Source organism: Osmia lignaria, chromosome 11 (genome assembly GCF_051020975.1).
Source record: "Osmia lignaria lignaria isolate PbOS001 chromosome 11, iyOsmLign1, whole genome shotgun sequence".
Classification (NCBI taxonomy): Eukaryota; Metazoa; Arthropoda; class Insecta; order Hymenoptera; family Megachilidae; genus Osmia; species Osmia lignaria.
In genome coordinates, this window is record NC_135042.1 from 9,494,740 (window position 1) to 9,509,763 (window position 15,024).

General features: G+C 42.7%; 1 protein-coding gene across 1 annotated transcript in view; it reads left to right on the forward strand.

Moving 5' to 3' along the window:
• The first annotated feature begins 11,487 nt into the window (after positions 1–11,487).
• kl-2 (dynein heavy chain 2, axonemal kl-2) overlaps positions 11,488–15,024 on the forward strand; it is a 30,557-nt gene continuing 27,020 nt past the window's right edge. Inside the window, exons 1-3 of the mRNA XM_034324062.2 lie at positions 11,488–11,593; positions 12,876–13,134; positions 13,203–13,660. Of these exons, the coding sequence (XP_034179953.2) occupies positions 12,894–13,134; positions 13,203–13,660 (699 nt within the window). The 5' untranslated portion in view covers positions 11,488–11,593; positions 12,876–12,893. The remainder of the gene's footprint in view (positions 11,594–12,875; positions 13,135–13,202; positions 13,661–15,024) is intronic.

Genomic DNA, 15,024 nt, shown 5'->3' on the forward strand with positions numbered 1-15,024 from the left:
CCGAGCTTTCATTTAAGAATGTTTTCCACCTCACGGACGATGCAGGATCGTTTCAGTCGAGTTCTTGATTAGAATTAACCCTGATGAAATCATGAATATTGATGGTGTCCAGAGTCTTTGCAAACGAACATTTTCGAGCGAAAGGTCGCCTAATGAGTTATTCAAATTTTGTTTATCTCTCGGGTATTCGACGGCTTCAAAGCAGAGATTCGCGTCTTTCGGGCGAATGAAATTGAACAGAAGTTCTACTGAAAATTTATCGTCGGGATTTTAAAGGCCGATTGATCTTTGCTCCGTTAAAAAGGAAACGAACCAACCCTTCCACCTCTCGTCGAATTTAATAACAGTGAATTTACGCGGGACGCGGCAGCTTTTTTCCATGGGGTCACCGTAATTTCCTGCGACACTGGTAACGAAGTTCTTACGGTCTAGCCAGCTCGCTTTTTACCCGTGTTAACCATAAAGCGCACGGTTTTATACGTCGTCCGACATATTAGCCGGGGTGACGGCAACGGGGCGAGAGTATGCTACACGTTTGAACACAGCTGGGAACCCAAATCGTCATAAGCTTTTCAGATTAAAGCTTTCCAATCACGAACTTTCGCGGTCAGAGCTTTTCGAGTTGCTGAAGTTTCGAGGACGCAAGCTTTAGTAGACCAATAGCTTACCGAACTGATGCTTTCAGCTCCACAGATTAGAGATTTTCGAGCTTTTAAGGACCTCTAATGTCCCGTTTTGTTCAAGGTTAGCACTTTGAAAGTGTCAAAGCTTCGAAGGAACTTTTAGAGATTTTCTGAACTTCAAGTCTTCCAAGTTGCAAAGAGCTTTTAGTAGACTGGAACTTCGGAACTTGGAACTTTCCGCTCTTAAATTTCTCTGTCCCTCTCTCAGGTTAGAGCTTTTGAGATTCCAATACCTGCGAGTAAATTTCAAACCCGGAGCACTCGAAACTCCAAAGCTTTAGAGCGCTTTAATTGCACAAAGCTTCCTGGTCGGAGATTTCCGAATCCGGTGGCTTTCAGATACAAAGCTTCCCGATCTGGAGGTTCAAAAGACTTGCGGAAAAATTCGCGTATGTTATCTACACGTTTGTTTGCCGATATCGAGAGATTGTCGAGAGAAGAGGGAGCAATTTCCCGAATGCCGATTTTGAGAAAATCGAACTCGCTCGTAGAGAACGAGCCCGTACGGTTAACCGGTTCGATCGTACGTGTACCAGTTATTCCGGTGGCCATTGTTTCCGTTCGATTCGATCGTGAAAGCAGTTAGTCCCGTTCCCGTGGCCAGCGAACCGATTCGAGTGAGCAAGCTGCACGAGACAGCGGAAGCACTCGAGGAAATCCCTCGGTCGTCCAGCAATCGATTGCCGAAGGAAAGCGTTCCCAGCAACCTACCCAGTGGACAAACAACCGCGGACCCTCCCAGCCGAACATGGGTCCTACTCTTTCACGGGGCTCGCTAAATTGAAATTCGATTCTCCCTGAAGAGCACCAACGTCCGAGAGAACGTTACCTCGTCACTGGCCATCATGTAAAACGCCCCTCACGATCTACGCCCAAAGTATCCCAGTTTGAGTAATGCTCTTGGTAATGCTTCCTGACGAAAGGATTGAAGTTTTGTAGCATAATATTAGTGCTATTTGAATTTCGGAAGCTTCGAATTTTAATGCTTCAAGTTTGAAAAATTCCAGTTTCGAAAGCTTTGAATTTAGGGTGCTTTATCTTTGATAGCTTTGAGTTTGAAATGTTTCATTTTTGAAAGCTTTGGATTTTAATGCATCATGTGTGGAAAATTCCAGTTTCTGAAGCTTTGAATTTAGGATGGTTTATCTTTTAATATTCTAAGTTTGAAAAGTTTCATTTCTAAGAGCTTAGAATTTAGGAAGCTCCATCTTTGAACGCTTTCAATTTGAAAAGTTTCATTTCCAAGAGCTTTGAATTTAGGAAGCTCCATCTTTGAACGCTCAGAACTTGGAAAATCCATTTTCAAAAGCTTTAAATTTTGAAAGCTCCACTATGAATACTTTGAACTTGAAAAATTCTACTTTTGAAGGCTTCGAAATTAAAAAATTCCGTCTCTGAAAACTTCAAACTTGGAGCTCACAAATTTTCATCCTCGAAAATTCCTAATTAAAAAAGCAGCAATTCTAAATACTGCAGACTCGTAAAATACTCCCTCGACCTTCCTCCCCATCGCAATCCGAACTAATTTACGTTTCGATTGATTAAAGGAATAGGACGTTAAAGATGCACGTGTAATCGCCAACATGGCACGATTAAATATTTCAACGTTTCATTCCGAGGCTGTAAATATTTTATCAGGACGTATCGCTACGTATTTTGAAGCTCAATAATCGTTTCAATATCTAATATTCCTGTAACACGCAAAAAGTCATGGTTAATTGAAAAATCTGTTCAAAAAATCCTTAATGATTCTATTTCTTCTCAATTTACGATCCTCGAAAGCGACAACCTAATTGTGACTTCAATTTAAACGAAAGGCTGGATATATTCTACGAGCCTGTAATCCGAGGAACAGGATTTTGTCGTGCTGTCGCGCTCCCAACGAGTCGAGCAGGAACATTAAAGCTGTTTTCACATTGTCGTTCGTAGAGGAACTCTGCGCGGAGCACTCGCAATGGTAATCAACTGGAAGCCACTGACTGGGTCCATTCCAGATTGCTCCTCGTTCAATTAGCATACATACGACAGCTAGCGTTGCTTTTGGCCACCCCTTTCCACCCAGTTTCTTCCAAAACAGAAGCATCTTCCTCTCGTTGATTAATTTTCACCCTGCCAGCTCGCCATCGCGTCGTCTTAGTTAAATAGAAATTAAAAAACTTTCAACGCGAACTTTTTTTTTTATTATTATTAAATACCGAACATTTCAAGGAATTCAAAGTAAAATAATACGGAGGGCAATTTTCCGAGTGTCGGTAAAGTTTCTCGCGAGCCGGTCGTGGACAGCTTCTATCAGGCAAAATCCAGCCGAGTCGTAGCGGCTTTTGTAGAGCAAGTTTTCCTACTTCTCCGGGCCATCGGAGCCATTCTTGCCCGTACCGTTCGGTTCAACGTTTCGTTCGTTCCTTTGGAATTCCGAAAAGTTTCGCTCTTCATCTGCCCTAGCTAAGGGGGGAAAATAACAGGGAATCCGAGCGAAAGGGAAAGAAAAATGTCTGTCGACTACTTTCACGAAACATCCCCTAACCGCGTGCCAGACGGCTGACATTTTATAAAGTCAATTTCAATTTGAACGTGGCTGAAATGTTGACTATCCGGCATTCTTACGATTGCGTATTATTTAATAGAAACGGAGAATCATCGGTGTTGCGGTGTATGTACCCGTTATTATAAATGCATTCTGCGTGCACGCGTATCCGCTGCAACCGATTAAGTCCCTTGTAAATTTCAACCGAGCTGTGTTCCTACGTCGTGTTTCATAACTCCCGTAACCCTTCCCTCGTTGCTCCTCCTTCCCTTAATTTCCGCCTTCCTGTCTGCTCGGCCGCTACGATATATACGCCGGTACCTTCCGTAAATTCGTCCTGCAGCAATTACGAAACAATTTCTGTCAGCACGATAAACCTTTCCGCGAAAGGGCGCCACCTTCGAGATCGAACTACGAAACGAACGACGTTTAACTTTTCACGCTCCGTTTGTTCGCTTTATTGAATCGATCCTGTCGATGCGTTTCATTTATTCTGTATTAATGCGACAACTACCGTGGCGAGCACTTTGGGGTGGAAAGTAACGTGGAATTAGGGATGAAAAATTTATTTTAAGAGCGTTCTGCATCGAGTGCTACATCAAGAACTTTGAGACCGGAAGTAATAGTGAATCAAGGGTGAAAAATTCATGTTGAGATTCTTCTTTTTACTAGCCGTGTATTTTGTATCGATTATTCTTTGACGTCAGTGACAGAAGGATAATATTCTGCGACTTCCTTGGGCAACCTGGGTCGTTCACGTCCATGAACAATCTTTTTACTGTTTTTGGATTGAATGACTAGAAAATAGTTGAAATACTATTTTCAAACTCCCATTTCTCGCCCTATCGGACGGGAAACTCGTGGGATCCTAAAGAACCAACGTCAGCCACTGGTGATAGGATAAAAAAGGTGGTGTTTCGAAGGATGGTATGCTATCTGAACGAGCCATTCGACGTCCAAAAAATCTCCCACAGCGATCCGGGGTTCCTGCAACCGCTCCCGAACCTTTTTTCCCCATTTTGGTTGGCTCTTGGCCGACGATACCAGAGAGGAAAAAGGGGTAGCCTAGGCCAGCGCGCGATAAGTCCCTCGGGCTCTAGGGAGTATAATTGCTACGGGTAGCAACAGGTATGCGTCGACCTTGCGAAAATCTCTAAAAAAGTCGTGAAAACTCCATCAGGATATTAATTGAATATATTATTTATATATCGAGGTAAGCGTACGAAAGGGTTAAGAGAAGGGTTCGCGTCGAGGAAACTGTAAAATAGACGACAAAAGAAGATGAAGGATGATGGATAGAGTCTGGAAGCATGATACTCCACGGTGATAAATAGTCGGTGAAAAATGGGTCGAGTAATTCTGACGTGGTGTTATCAAACGTTAAGGAAATAAAGGAATTTTTTTTTGTATTATATTATTATACTTTTGTATTTTTTTTTCTTTCACTGTATTATTCTACATTGTACCAGCTTTACAATTTTTTATTAACCATGAGCCATGTAAATGGTTGAACAATTGACTGCATTGTATATCCATTCATAAAAAGCGCCATGCCCATACATACCAATAAATAAATAAAATAAATAAAGTGAAAATAGCAGTGAAAATGGACAGGAATATGAGAATTTATTATAACAGTTAGAGGAACACAACGGTGAGCAGGGATAAAAGTAGCAATTTGATTTTTATTACACTTATAAGAAAAATGTTTATACCAAAATGTTTCATAGTTATTTGACTTTATTGATTTACAATATTATTAGAACATATTTGTGTTTACTTGAACTGTATATAAAAAATGTCGAGTTATCTACAACGTTACTTTTGTCTCCATTCTCCCCTATCGTTTCCAGTCACGTGTAAATATTCTACGTATTCGTAACTTGAAAATGTAATAGCCACCGTTCGGACGCAAAACTTTCTGACTCTGACTATGTAACGCTATTCGGTAGTTTCAAGGAGAGCATACGAATATTACGAATACGCTCGTGAGACGTTTCCAAGACCGAGTTACCTTGAGTGGAACTAACCTAGTTGTCCGCAGCTTTTCTTCCCTTAAACCTACCCCCAGAAAATCCCGCCACCGAAAGAACCCAAAGTAATCTTACCATTCGAGGGTCGAAAGCTGGCGCAAACGTTAAGCTTCGCTTCGAAACTCGAATCTCTCTGTTCATTTTATCATCCCCCTTGCGACTCGCTTGCCTTTCTCTCGGACTTTCAATTTACTTTGAACTAATAAAAAAATTATATTTGTTTCTCTAGGTAGACCCATGACTCAGGGATTGAAAGTCGAAGGGATAATTCGTGTCTTAGACCAATTAAGTGGAGCAACCCTCGAGGAAGCTAGTGAAAGTACACGATTAGACAAGAAAGTCGTAGGCGGATAGAAAAGGAAGAGATCGAAGGGAGTTACAAAGGGTTGAATATCATAAACGACAATGAAAGACTGAAGGAAGTTGGAACAAAGCTGATCCGTGTCGTAGTGCGCGTGTACAGCTTTGAAAGGACAAGCGGTATCGAGCCGATCGAACGGGAAAGGATGAAAGAAAAGGGTCGGCAACGACACGCCGGAGATCGTTGGAATCCACTGATCGATCAATAACGATTTCCCGGGAATATAAATGTCTCCGCGAGTAGTCGTCCAGCTCGTTCGATTCGGTCCCGTGTCCGGCATTGCCTTTTAATCTTGTAGCTTTGCCTCTTTTAATCTCGTCCCATCGACCCCCTTCTCCCTGCTCGTTCCGCTGCAATTTCTCCTTCCGCTCGCTTCGATTCGCTTCGAACTGGCTGAAAACGTCGCTCATCCAGCCAGCCTGCGAGCAAAACATGCAAACTGCATGGCGGGATCTAACTGTCGAAACGACGGATTCACAGATTCTAGCCGCGTAAGCTTTCCTCATTCGGTACGGAGTGTTATCCAAAAAATAAATAAATAAAAAGCGATCAGGGACTTGAGGGAGAAATGGTGCTCGCTGAATTGATTGATCGTTTCAAGGCACCCCTTAACTTTCTCACCCCAGGCTAATAAAGATTTTTAAATTTCTAATTTTGTAAAAAATTCCACGATTACTTATGCAGCCGATTAATTACACTCCTATGGTTAACGTTAAAATCTTTGCAAATAAAGAGAAGATTAATGCATCCTCTCCTCGGATAACTGTGCTATAAATTAGAGTTTGCTGAAATAGATTGAAGAGCCATAACTTTTAACAAGTTTTAAAAGAAGAGGATACAAAACAGCTGGTCGGAAAGAACATTTCATCCGCATCGTAAAGTCAGTGAAGTGTCCTGGACAAGTAGCGTTTATTACTTCGCGTTCGATGTTCAGGATACCTTATCCTGGCTACATGTTTCAACTTGGAACGTCTTACAATTTACATCAAAACTACAAATCTGTACAGAATGAAAAGATAGGAAAATCTTTCTGCTACGAGAAGAAAATATTCTACACGGGAAGTAGATCATTTGTTGTCCCATATATTTGCAATTATTTAAATTTACCATTGGTCCACGATACAACGGGATCAAGGTGGGTTGGATCTGAATATTTGGAACGGGCTAGAGTACCCCCATCAATCTCTTGTCGGGCTGGAACGGCCGTTTGGATGCTCGCAAATCCACGTCGTTTAGGTGGCCGGTGCATTAAACGGGATTTATATTTCCTCGAATAGCGAGCGAAAGGATCGATTGGTATTGTCGGCTGGAAACGGCACCATTTTGCATCTTATTTAAAGCATCGGTCCCGCGGTGTGGAAACGTCGCGAGCCAATAGACGAGCATATTCCGTTGGATGAAGCAAGTTTATAGCGTAGCCGCTTTTGTCGTCCCTGGTCCATCAAATTTCGATTCCATCCAGGAATTATTACGACTGGTACAATGAACTGATCTTTTAAGGACCAACCAAACAGAAAAATAAAGCTCTGAGTATCTAAAAACCGACCACCTTTCGCTGCGTGCAATTTAGAATAAATATGAATTATTCCACTCTTTAAACTATATATAAAAGAAAACATCCTACTACTATATAAAAGGACAACCCCTTTTTCTTTTGGAACCGCTAACCGCGAAAACTACTGAACCAATCGCTATCAACTTTTAACTACATCATCTTCATGGTCCCAGGGAGGTTTAGTAATAATAAAATCTACCGATTTTTCATTAAAATGTTATTATGCTATTAAAAAAGTGATTTATGATATGTGAATCCCCATCGCGCATGCGCTCTTACCGCCAGCAGCCGCGCATGCGCGCTCTTGCACCGCTGGAGTGTAGTTTGAGAATCATCCACTAGATGGCGAGCGGCATTACAAGAGAGTTAGCGAGTTCTGGTTATAAGATAAGTTCACCTACTCGCCATATCAATTATTACTACAAATTCTCGAAGTTTTTATTTATGAGAGCGGGCGAAGCTGCGGCGGGGATGCTAGTATGTATATACATTAAATATATAATGAAAAAGCGAGTGCTATATTAGAAGATGTTGGATAAATAAATGAAGTGTTAAAATTTCGATCAAAAAGAAGTATTGTAATTGCTTCTGTTAGAACAATAGAACCAAAGAAAAGTTTGACGATGTCTGTCTCAATTTCAAAGCCAAAGGGCTCGAGCCTCGATCCGGTTGACAAACGACGATCGTTCGAGATCCCGTCCGTCACGATCTTTCCTGGAGGATCGAGCGACTTCGTGGTACTCGACGATATCTACGGGAATACGAAAAGCGAAAAGGGTTCGGTGGTAACAGTTGGACGGGCCGCATAAATCAGTTGCACGAGCTTCTCGAGAGAGAGAGGTGTCGAGTCCGGCAGACCGAACCGTCAATAAAATGCCAAGTCGGAAAGATAAACTTAAAGATAAGCCGCCTTCGGATCCGCGCAGAGAGTACTTGGACGCTGAGTCCACCGACGAAGAGGAGAGCCAGCGTAAGATTTACGAGAAAAATATTAAAGGTTTCCCTTCTCCTTCTTCGTTGTTCCTGCTGTGCACCACTCCTCTTGCCAACTCCTTCAGTCCGTCTATATTTTTCTTCCGGTTCCCTCCCTTATCCTTTCGACGATGAATTATCAACCCGTTGTGGACGTAGTTCTATCGAAGCGATTTGTTCGAAGATCGTCTAACGATTCATTTTTTAACCTAACCTAAGTCAGAATTAACCCTTCCATCTACAAAATTGATTCAATATTTTCTTCCTACCCTTAGGATCAAATATTTTTCTATACGACGAGGGGTTAATTTAATCAAACTCTCGATTCGCGGAGAGGTTGAAAGAGTGTTAGACAATCATCCCCGTCGATGGAACGTGCAACTATCGGAAAGTGGAGAGGAGATCGTTCGATTAAACCGGAAACGATGGTAACACCGATACCGGTGGGTGAATTATGACGCTTAAGGTGGCCACTGGTGAACGATTAATCGGCCGTTCACGGTGTTGCCCAGTTCCTAATTTGTCTCTTGGATTATGGTAATTTAAGCCCCGTTTGCCCGTCTCTCTACGGTTTCTCGAGCCGATTCCACGGAGATCCGGCTAATTCGCCGCGATAACTGGAAAGTAGGTGAACTAAATAAACCAATAACCCGCAGACATCTATTGGTAGAGGTTGTTAGCTCGTTCGCTTTACCCTCCGAACACACAGAAACTGTTATCCGGAATATCTAACCGGAAGCTCGGAGGATCCGTAGGAGGAGGTACGAAGACGGTGAAGAGAGGGGACGGTCGGAAACTACCCGCGAACAATTAATGTCACGGGCTGGCTGCGAATGATCGAAGGTGGCAATTTTGCTGGAGGACGCGTCGCAAGATCCCTGATCCGATTTAATTTCGTATTAACCCGTTCGTAGTTGAACAACGCCAGTTGATCCGACTGATACGTTTTTACCGGCCACGAAGCTTAATGCTATCTCCGGCGTTCTGGTTCGTTTGTTCTAATAAAAATGAAGAGAATAGGAAATCCCGGCGTTTCAAAGATTGGAACAATGAAATTTCGATGGAATGAAATCAGAACGGGAAATATGGTAAAAGCGATCGGACCAGGGGGATAATTTCGCGAAACGCGGGGGCGTCGAGTAAAATGGCCGTAATTACTCTGTCGCACACTGCCGCGTTAATACACCGAACGTAGCCGGGGAAAAATGTTTACCGCGATATTCACCGACGTTCGATTTTGTTCCCACCCCCCGTTGGCTTACGCACATTCAAGCCGGACCCTCAAAAAAGAATTACCTTCCCGTCGAACGTGTAACAAAATTGTAACGGTTAATCCGACCGACGAGAATTTTATTGCGAATCGTTATTACCGGCTCCCGACGCGGCAGCCCGTTCGATCGATTTTGCGTTAATGAATTTTAATAAACATCGGAGCGGCCTGGCTTTTTGTAGCCGTCCCCGTGAAATTCGGTGATTTTAGCATATAGGAAACGATCCTCTCAACAATTACGAAACCTTGTTCGTGGAAAATGTTGAGGAAGGAAAAGAATAGATCGGCTCCGTTCTTGACGCAGAATTCGGTCATTTCGAAACGATCCCAACGACAGGCGGTTATCGAACATTTCGCGAGGGTGTCGCGAAAATTTCCCCGGAAGTCGACGGGGAAGAAAAAACGAGGCTGGAACGCGGGGACGTTCCACGTTCCTTGTTGTTCTTCGTGCCGGCTATGCATTTTCCATTATCGTCGATGCCTCGCGTATCGCGTGTTTCGCGTGACGCGGCACGAGTTATCGATGTTCCGGCGATGTACCTCCGGCGAATTCCGGCGAAAAAATGTTCGAAACACGGCCGATGGAATTTGAACGGGCTATCTGAAAATTGTTCAACTATGAATCGATAATATTGGAAGGCAGCGGGTCTTAAAAAGCGTAATCCTCGGATTTCTAAATTTCGTTTCATTTCATCATCATTAATTCTATCAAGTATCGAACGCTTGAGTTTAAAAAAAAAAAATAGAAAGAAAAAAAAAACAATTTAAACAAGGAGAAGATTGACGTAGCTAAAGTGGGAAAGCGAGTAAATCTCTGGCTTTAGGCTGCTGCTTCGAATACGTACCAAGGTGTTTCCATTTTTCCACCGATTCCCATGGAAAGCCTTTGGCAAAGTGTACTTTCTGTTCTCGGATTCATCGTTCACGACAGGTTGAACAAATTCCTGAAAGCCCTCGGTGTGCATCAGTCCCGCGGCCAGATCCTGTGAACATACAAGGGAAACGTGACGGGGTCGCAATGTAAACCGTGAGAAACCATTGGCGTGGAAAGCTACGTGACGGTAATAAGTCCCTTTGGGCAGCTAGACAGAGAAGTGAATAGAAGAGACGACATCGTTATACTATCTACATAATGCCTCGCTATCATTGACCAATAAATTACGGCAACGTGTCCTCCCGCGGCGCCTCGATCACCCGACGTGTTTCCTCTTCCGTCGATTCCCTAGCTGCTCCGCGATTTATCGTTCCTATTAGATCGCCAGCACCGAAAGGGTGCATGCCAGCGGAGGTAAGGGGCTGCGATTTCCTCTGGCATGCGGTTGTGTTGCACTCTGATAGAAAATAAATGTTAGGAAAAGAGGAGGAGAGAAATTCTTATAAACGAGTGCCTTCGATTCAATTTAGACCCGACGTTTTCATCGAGGAACGCTAATTTTGTCAGCTGCCTCATTTACAATTAATCCTAGTTTAACTTTCTTATTATTAGTGTTAAATTCTGTAATGGTTCTCTGTATAAACTGGATAGAAAAACAATTGGATCACTTGTTAACCCATTTGCTATCGCGATCCCCAAATGGGATTATATTGCAATAGGATTATATTAAATAAAATGTTAAATAAAAATATGAAAAATAAAAATTTGGCAATTAATGGGTTAATAGATTTGAAGGCGCTTTTCGAATCTGAGATAATAAAATTAGGGTTACTATAATTACTATTTGATTACAGAAAAAATTGAAGAAATAGAAGAGGAGCTCCGACCAATTTACGACGAAAACGAGATAGCAACATTGGTGAGTCTACCTAGACATCGTCTCTATGATACTAAAGAAATAATCTATTTCATTTTAAGATAAAATGCGTCAAGGATATGACCACTTTAAGTGGACTGACCAACGCCCATTGGACCTATTATACCGACGTGATGATACGACAATTCTTCGAGAACCCGAACATCCCGATGCTCGTCATTTACTACGTGCGCAACAAACTCGACGTCTCGTTCATGTTTCCTCTGACCCCGGTGCACCAGCTGACATTCTTTGTCCGAGAGCCGCAAGAGATTCTGCGAGCGGATAACTTCCGGGATCGCGTGTTGTTCGGCTCGGTGAACGACAAAGTGGAGAGCTACATTTTGACGGTGGTGCAGAACGTGTTAACTCCGATCTTCCTGAAGATCGAAACCTGGCCAGACAGTATCCTATCGATGTTTAACTCGTGTTTAATTAGTCTGCCGCGGAGGAAAGTTGGCGGGTATCGCGGAACTGGTTGCGTAACGATACTTCAACGAGAATTGAGTCTCGAAACTTTTCCGTCCTATCGTCCTTTTTCCTGGCGGCGATAAACAATGCGCGGAAGAGCCAGCCGGGGACGGTTAATTGAGAAGAAGAGGCCGCGGTTCTCCTCGCGGGATTCCTCGTAGATGCAGGCAATCGAAAGGTTCAGGTTGTTGCGAAAAGTTTTCCGACGGATCGTAAATTTCGAGAGGACGAATGTGTCGCGGGCTCGACAATTCGCTGAACCGAGTAACAGGTATCCGTTGTATTTCAATGTAAATATCGGTGAGAAAAGGCTATTATTATATAATAATAGCTAGTGTTAAATAATTCCTTTGATTCTGGCACTCGAACAGCTTCCTTAGACCGGAAACCGACCGCAATTGTAATGTAGGTCCATCGTTTAAATCCGTACTCTCGCAATTAGACGAGCTTAGCTTCGATGCATTTGAAATAATGAAGCGACTTCCGGCCGAACGAAACGCAATCGTTGGTGACTGGACGAGTAACCTCGTTCGCACGTACCACGAGCAAACATCGAGGAGAAATTTAGCAACGGGCGAGAGTTGCACAGTGCATTTAGTCGAAAATTATGGTAATAATAACTTCGTCCAACCCTTCCTGTTTCGCCTGCTCCTTGTTTCTCCTGGTCGTACGTTCTGGGACCGACTGGGACCGGAAGTTGCCGTTGTGCTCTACTAACCGGGGATTGTACTGGCCGAAGTTACAAATTCACTTGGTAACATCGTCACGTCAGATCGCTGTGACTTTGAACCGAAAGGATTACGCTTGCCCAGGACGATACTGTCGTTTCTACGGGTCTCTTAGGGCTGTTTTCATCAATAATAATTTATTGTTAATCGTTAATTCCCAATCTAACTTCCAGTTTTCCAATATTGAAATTTTTTTAAATGCCCGTTTAAATATTGTTAATCGTTCATTTCCAGTCGTACTTCCAGCTTTCCAATATTGCAATCTTTTAGGGAAATTTCTAAGTGCCCATTGAAATATTGTTAATCGTTAACTTCCAGTCGATCTTCCAGCTTTCCAATATTGAAATTTTTTTAAGTCCTCGTTTAAATATTGTTAATCGTTAACTTCCAGTCGATCTTCCAGCTTTTCAATATCGCAATTTTTTAAGGAAATTTCTAAGTGCCTTAATATTAAGTTTCCTTAACGCCAGTGAAATACATGCGTGAAGGCGGATTTTTACACGCACATGGACGCCTTCCTGTGTAACTTAACGGACCTAACGTACAAAATGCTGGGCTTAACGGTGATATATGTACCGTCGGAGGGTGTCGACCTCGCCGGCGACGATAAGGAATTGCTCAAGAGGCTGGGGGGTGTGGTGGCGCACTGGACCACCCAGATCAGAGTCGCTCTATCGGACCAGGAACAAGCAACGCCGAATGAGTTATTGTGCCTTCACGACGAATACGAATTTTGGATTTATCGCTGTTAGTAATTAGCCTCTGTCAAAAAATCATCCCCATCTCGATTCTGACAGAAATTCTAATTCCAACAGACGACAACCTCTGCGGTTTGAATCACCAACTTCAAAAGACCACCGTGAAGAACATAGTAGAGTTTCTATTGCGCAATCACTCGACCTACGTGAGACAATTCGTCACCCTGAAGGAGGAGATCGAGCAAGGAGTTAAGGAGGCGAGATCCAACATCGAGTACCTTCGAGTCCTGGTGAAACCTACGGTTGAATTGAACCAATGCACCGAGCCTGCGAGCGTCGAGCAACATCTGATGAGAATGATGCACCTGTTCAGAACGATATGGCTGAACTCGCCGTATTATAACAGCTACGAGAGGGTGGAGAACCTGTTCAAAGCTCTCAGCAATCAGATTATCATCCTCTGTCGAAATTATATCGATCTAACGGAGTTGTTCCTAGGAAAGACCAGAAAATCCATGAGGAAGTTTAGAGAATGCATCGACATCTGCAAGAACTACAAATTGCTCTATGATAAAGTAATATTTTAACAAAATTCTTCCTTCATTTTTTATTTTCTTTTATTTAAATAGCTTCGCAGACTATCTATGTTTAGAGAACGTACAGGTAGTTGGTAAAGAAAGGGTTAAATTTCATTTTCACATCGATCCCGCTTAGCTCGACTCTAGGTAGGTACAAATTCACTCGACGCTCGGGGTGCATTAAGGGACTATTAAAACGACGTGTGCAGAGTTACTTTAGATACTTAGGAAACAGCCGTTAAGCAAAGTGAGAGGAGTTGGCGCGTTAAGCGGAAGTCACGGTAATTGTACCATCTCTTTGGCCGACTCACAATGATCCCAGTGAACGAGGAAACACATCCCCTACGTCTTTGTTAAAATAATATTCAGACCGGTTAGAGCGCGTCGGTCGAGCTACAATTAATCTTGTATTTCGGTAATCGAGGCTAATTGTATGTAAGATAACGTACCAAGAGATCGATGATCATCCGAGCGAACGTGTCGAATTTAATCCTCTAAATTAACGATCGTAAAATCACCCCCCGTGCTCGGTTATAAATCGTAGAATAACAAAAGGCGGAGAGAATGACGGAGAAAAATAATTTGTCAACGAGAGATTAGCGTTTCATCCGCGCGAGGAGGGTGGAGGATAGTTATGAAACGGGGTCGAGTTTTAAGCGGAAGCGACAATAACCCCGACTTAGGCGTTTCCCGTGTGGCTAGATAAGCACGAGCAGGGATGAAAATTAGTTGGACGTATCCTTGCGACGAGAAAGAGCTGTCGAACGGGGTGAATTACAAGGTTGTTAGGATTTTTCCAGGAAATCTCGGTTATTGATCAAAGGTCAAATAAAGTGCCGGGGGATGAACGGTCTATTTGTTTCCTCCTAACAAGCATTTATTAACCGACGCGAAAAATCTGGATGATTAATTGTTCGGCTCGCTCGACTGGATGTTTAATTAACTCTCGTATTATTATATAAAAGTAGCGCTAGCGCAGTTTATAAATCCGATAAATTGAAGGGATTTTTTTGAAATTACCCTGAACATGGAATAAAATTTGAACGGCAAGCGATGATATTGGGTTTCGAGCTTTATAACCAGCCGTTGAAATATTTGATTATTCTCAAAGCAATTCGGACCGTTCTTCCGAAAAATCATATTCACGGGAAAAATTAACTGCTGATTAAATTGTTCGTTTCGAAACGAAATAACTGTAATATTGAACAATATACGTAGGGTGCTTTGAACAAATGGCTCGTCTCGCTCGAAAAACGAATCACAACCACGTTTGTCAGACAATCATCGATTGTCAAGGAACAATTTCCCCGCCAAAAAATCATATCGCATTTTCAATACTCCAATTATTTACCAATCACTTT